This window comes from Brassica oleracea, chromosome C8 (assembly GCF_000695525.1).
Source record: "Brassica oleracea var. oleracea cultivar TO1000 chromosome C8, BOL, whole genome shotgun sequence".
Lineage (NCBI taxonomy): Eukaryota > Viridiplantae > Streptophyta > Magnoliopsida > Brassicales > Brassicaceae > Brassica > Brassica oleracea.
Window position 1 is genome coordinate 3,689,496 of NC_027755.1, and position 3,187 is coordinate 3,692,682.

Genomic DNA, 3,187 nt, shown 5'->3' on the forward strand with positions numbered 1-3,187 from the left:
AAGCTGACGAGCCGAACCTCTTCCCAATGGCTATGATCAGCTATTCTGTGGGCCTTTTGGGAGGATCATATCCATACCCAACAGTGATGACAGTTGTACTTTTGTTTTCTTGTGGAATTTCATTATCTTATTTAATACAATTAGTACAAAGATGATGAATGAAGTATATTATATATTGATAAGAGTAATTGTCAACATAAGTGTTAAAGGGCTTGACTGCCTGAGCCCACAAAGCAGCCCAAACTGAATTTGAAAAAGACTCTTTCCACCAAACAAAGGTGTACTGCTTCAGTTTTAGGGTTTAAGAAAAACGTTGGAGGAGAGAGAGAGAGAGAGAGAGATCAGAGAGAGTATGGGGAAGACGACGTACAAGCGATTGAAGGGGAGCCAGAGCTTCAGGCAGAGGCTACTTCTCGCGACCCTTTCTTCGACACCTATCATCATCGATGAGATTCGCGCCGACGACATGATTCCTGGCCTCCTCCGTCACGAGATGTCTCTTCTCCGCCTCTTCGAGACTGTCTCCGATGACTGCGTCGTTGAGGTTAACGAGACGGGTTAGTACGTTCTTACCCATCTTAAAAAGTTGTTTGCTTTCTTCAGTCCCAGCCCACAGAAAACTTCAATTCAGAGTTAACCATATTAGGACAGAGTCAAGATCTTAGGATTGTGCTATTTAGCGAGCCTATGTTTGTGTCATTCAGTTTTGAGTTTTGTTTATGTTACTTTCGCAGGGACTCGATTGAAGTATAAGCCTGGAATAATAATGGGAGGGAAGAACTTAGTTCACAGTTGTGCCCTGACTCGATCCATGGGCTATTATCTGGAGCCATTGCTTGTGTTGGGCTTATTTGGAAAGAAACCGCTTTCGATTAGGCTTAAAGGTAAATATTTTTCTACGAAGAAGACCATATTAAGCTTAGCGTGTAGGCTTATTATGTACAATAGTTTTGGAAAAAGGAGAAAGTTATGCTTTAGAAGCATTATGATGGAGCGAGCAAATATTTACTTATGCAGGAGTAACGGATGATCCTAAAGACCTGAGCGTTGACACAATCCGTAACGCTACTTTGCACATTTTAAAGCGTTTTGGAGTCCCTTCAGAAGGTTTGGATCTTAAAATCGAAGCACGTGGAGTAGCTCCAGAAGGAGGTGGAGAAGTTCTTTTAACAGTTCCAAATGTTCAGTCTCTCACCGTATGTACTTTCTTCTTCATTTTCTTTTCTTTCCTTACTGCAAGCTTTGTCTTATCTGTTTATATTTCTCTGCTTCAGGCGGTCCAGTGGGTAGAGGAAGGAATGGTGAAGAAGATACGTGGCTGGACTTTCTCTGCAAGAGTTTCTTCTGACTTTGAACATTCCATGAGATTCGCTGCTCGTGGAATCTTTAACAACCTCTTGCCCGATGTTCACATTTTCAACGATCACAAGTCTGGCCCTGCGGCTGGAAAGTAAGAAGTTCAAACAGGTTTATCGTGAGAGATATACTTTGGATTTAATAAGAGCTTAACATTTTGAAAACACGCTTGATTGCAGATCACCTGGATATGGAATATCATTGGTAGCAGAAACAACAGCAGGGTGCTACATCTCTGCAGATACAGCAGTGTCTTGTGGAAGAACAGAGGAAACAGGAGAGATCGATGTAGAGAGACGAGAGAGAAAACCAGCAGAAGACACAGGAGTTGAGATAGCTTCATGGCTTCTCCAAGAGATTGAGAAAGGCGGAGTTGTTGATTCAACACACCAGGTCTTACCATAAACACCAAACTCGATCATTTACTTTTAAGTGGGAGTTGTTGACTCTCGAGACGTTTTTTTACAGGGATTGTTGTTTATACTATGTGCTCTATGCCAACAAGACGTGTCAAAGGTACGAGTGGGAACGTTATCAAATCATGGAGTTGAGACGTTGCGGAACTTAAAAGAGTTTTTGGGAGTTACTTTTAGCTTCAGACCTGATCCTTCGACAGGAACTGTCATACTCACTTGCGTTGGAAGTGGTCTGATTAATCTCTCCAGAAAGCTATCTTGATTTCTCACAATTCTTGTTGTGCGTTGTTTACACTATCAGCTTTACAGTTTTGTCCGAAGGAGACGCTTTTCTATTGTAACTTTAAACTAGATCTAGTTTTCGTTTATTTTTATATAAACATTTTGTTTTCAATTATAAATTATATTATAATATATAGTCTATCAATTTTTAAAACATAATAAGTTTACAGTATATTTTTTTCATTAAATAGATTGTTTCAAATTTTTACATGTATTTGTATTTTCTTTTATATATATATTTTGGGTTATTATTTCATTATTAAAATCATAATTATATATATAAGGATTTGTAAAATATTGTTTTATTGTCATATTTAAAAATATTGTTACATTTCACAAATTTAGAAAGTTTTTAAAAAATTAAACTTTTCTCTTCATAAATTTATATTATCGAGTAAATAATTAAACATTTAGTTTTTGTTTCATTTTTAAAATAAACTGAATATTTTAAAATTTGCTTTATTTGGTTTAATGTAGTAAATATTAATCATTGTTAGATAATATGATTTTTATTATTTTAAGAAAAATCTTTATAATTTTAAAAGTTAACATCGACAAATATTGAAATAATTAACAAATTGAGATATAGTATTACAACATTAAATTATATCTATTTAATTTATACTATCTATAAATCCACTGGATCATCTATTGTTTAAATCCAATTATTGATAGACCAATAAAAATTTCTGGTAGACCTAAAATTTAAATGATAAGATTAGAGATTAAATGTAATATGACTTTCTAGGAATAGATCCTTTAGGTATATTTTTTTAAAAAATCACACATGAATCAAGGTTGTGACTTCTGTTTGAATATACAAGATGAATGTGTTATATAGACAGTTTTTGGTTCAGTCAGTTTTCTTGTGCTTATTTTCCACTCCTTAAATTTATTAAGCTTCCACCAAAAAAAAAATCTATTAAGCTCAGACTTATCACATAAGGAATCAAAATCGCTGCTTATTAGTTTCTGGGGTTTAGTGTACGCATGGACATTTTACCCGGATCCGAAAACTTAACCGGAACAAACCAAAATATATAGTTTTGTGTTTGGTGTAGACTAAAGTATATATTGGGCATTTTTTGGATCAGCAGATCTTGGTTTGGATCCGGTAGGATCTGAGACTCGAT

The 3,187-nt window shown here is 35.3% G+C and overlaps 1 protein-coding gene across 1 annotated transcript; it reads left to right on the plus strand.

Annotated features, from left to right (window-relative positions):
• The first annotated feature begins 297 nt into the window (after positions 1-297).
• LOC106309741 (probable RNA 3'-terminal phosphate cyclase-like protein) lies at positions 298-2,119 on the plus strand. The gene is made up of 6 exons (XM_013746852.1): positions 298-557; positions 735-884; positions 1,018-1,196; positions 1,275-1,450; positions 1,536-1,749; positions 1,825-2,119. The coding sequence occupies exons 1-6, from the start codon at positions 353-355 to the stop codon at positions 2,032-2,034; spliced, it is 1,134 nt and encodes a 377-aa protein (XP_013602306.1). The 5' UTR covers positions 298-352; the 3' UTR covers positions 2,035-2,119.
• Positions 2,120-3,187: the final 1,068 nt, after the last annotated feature.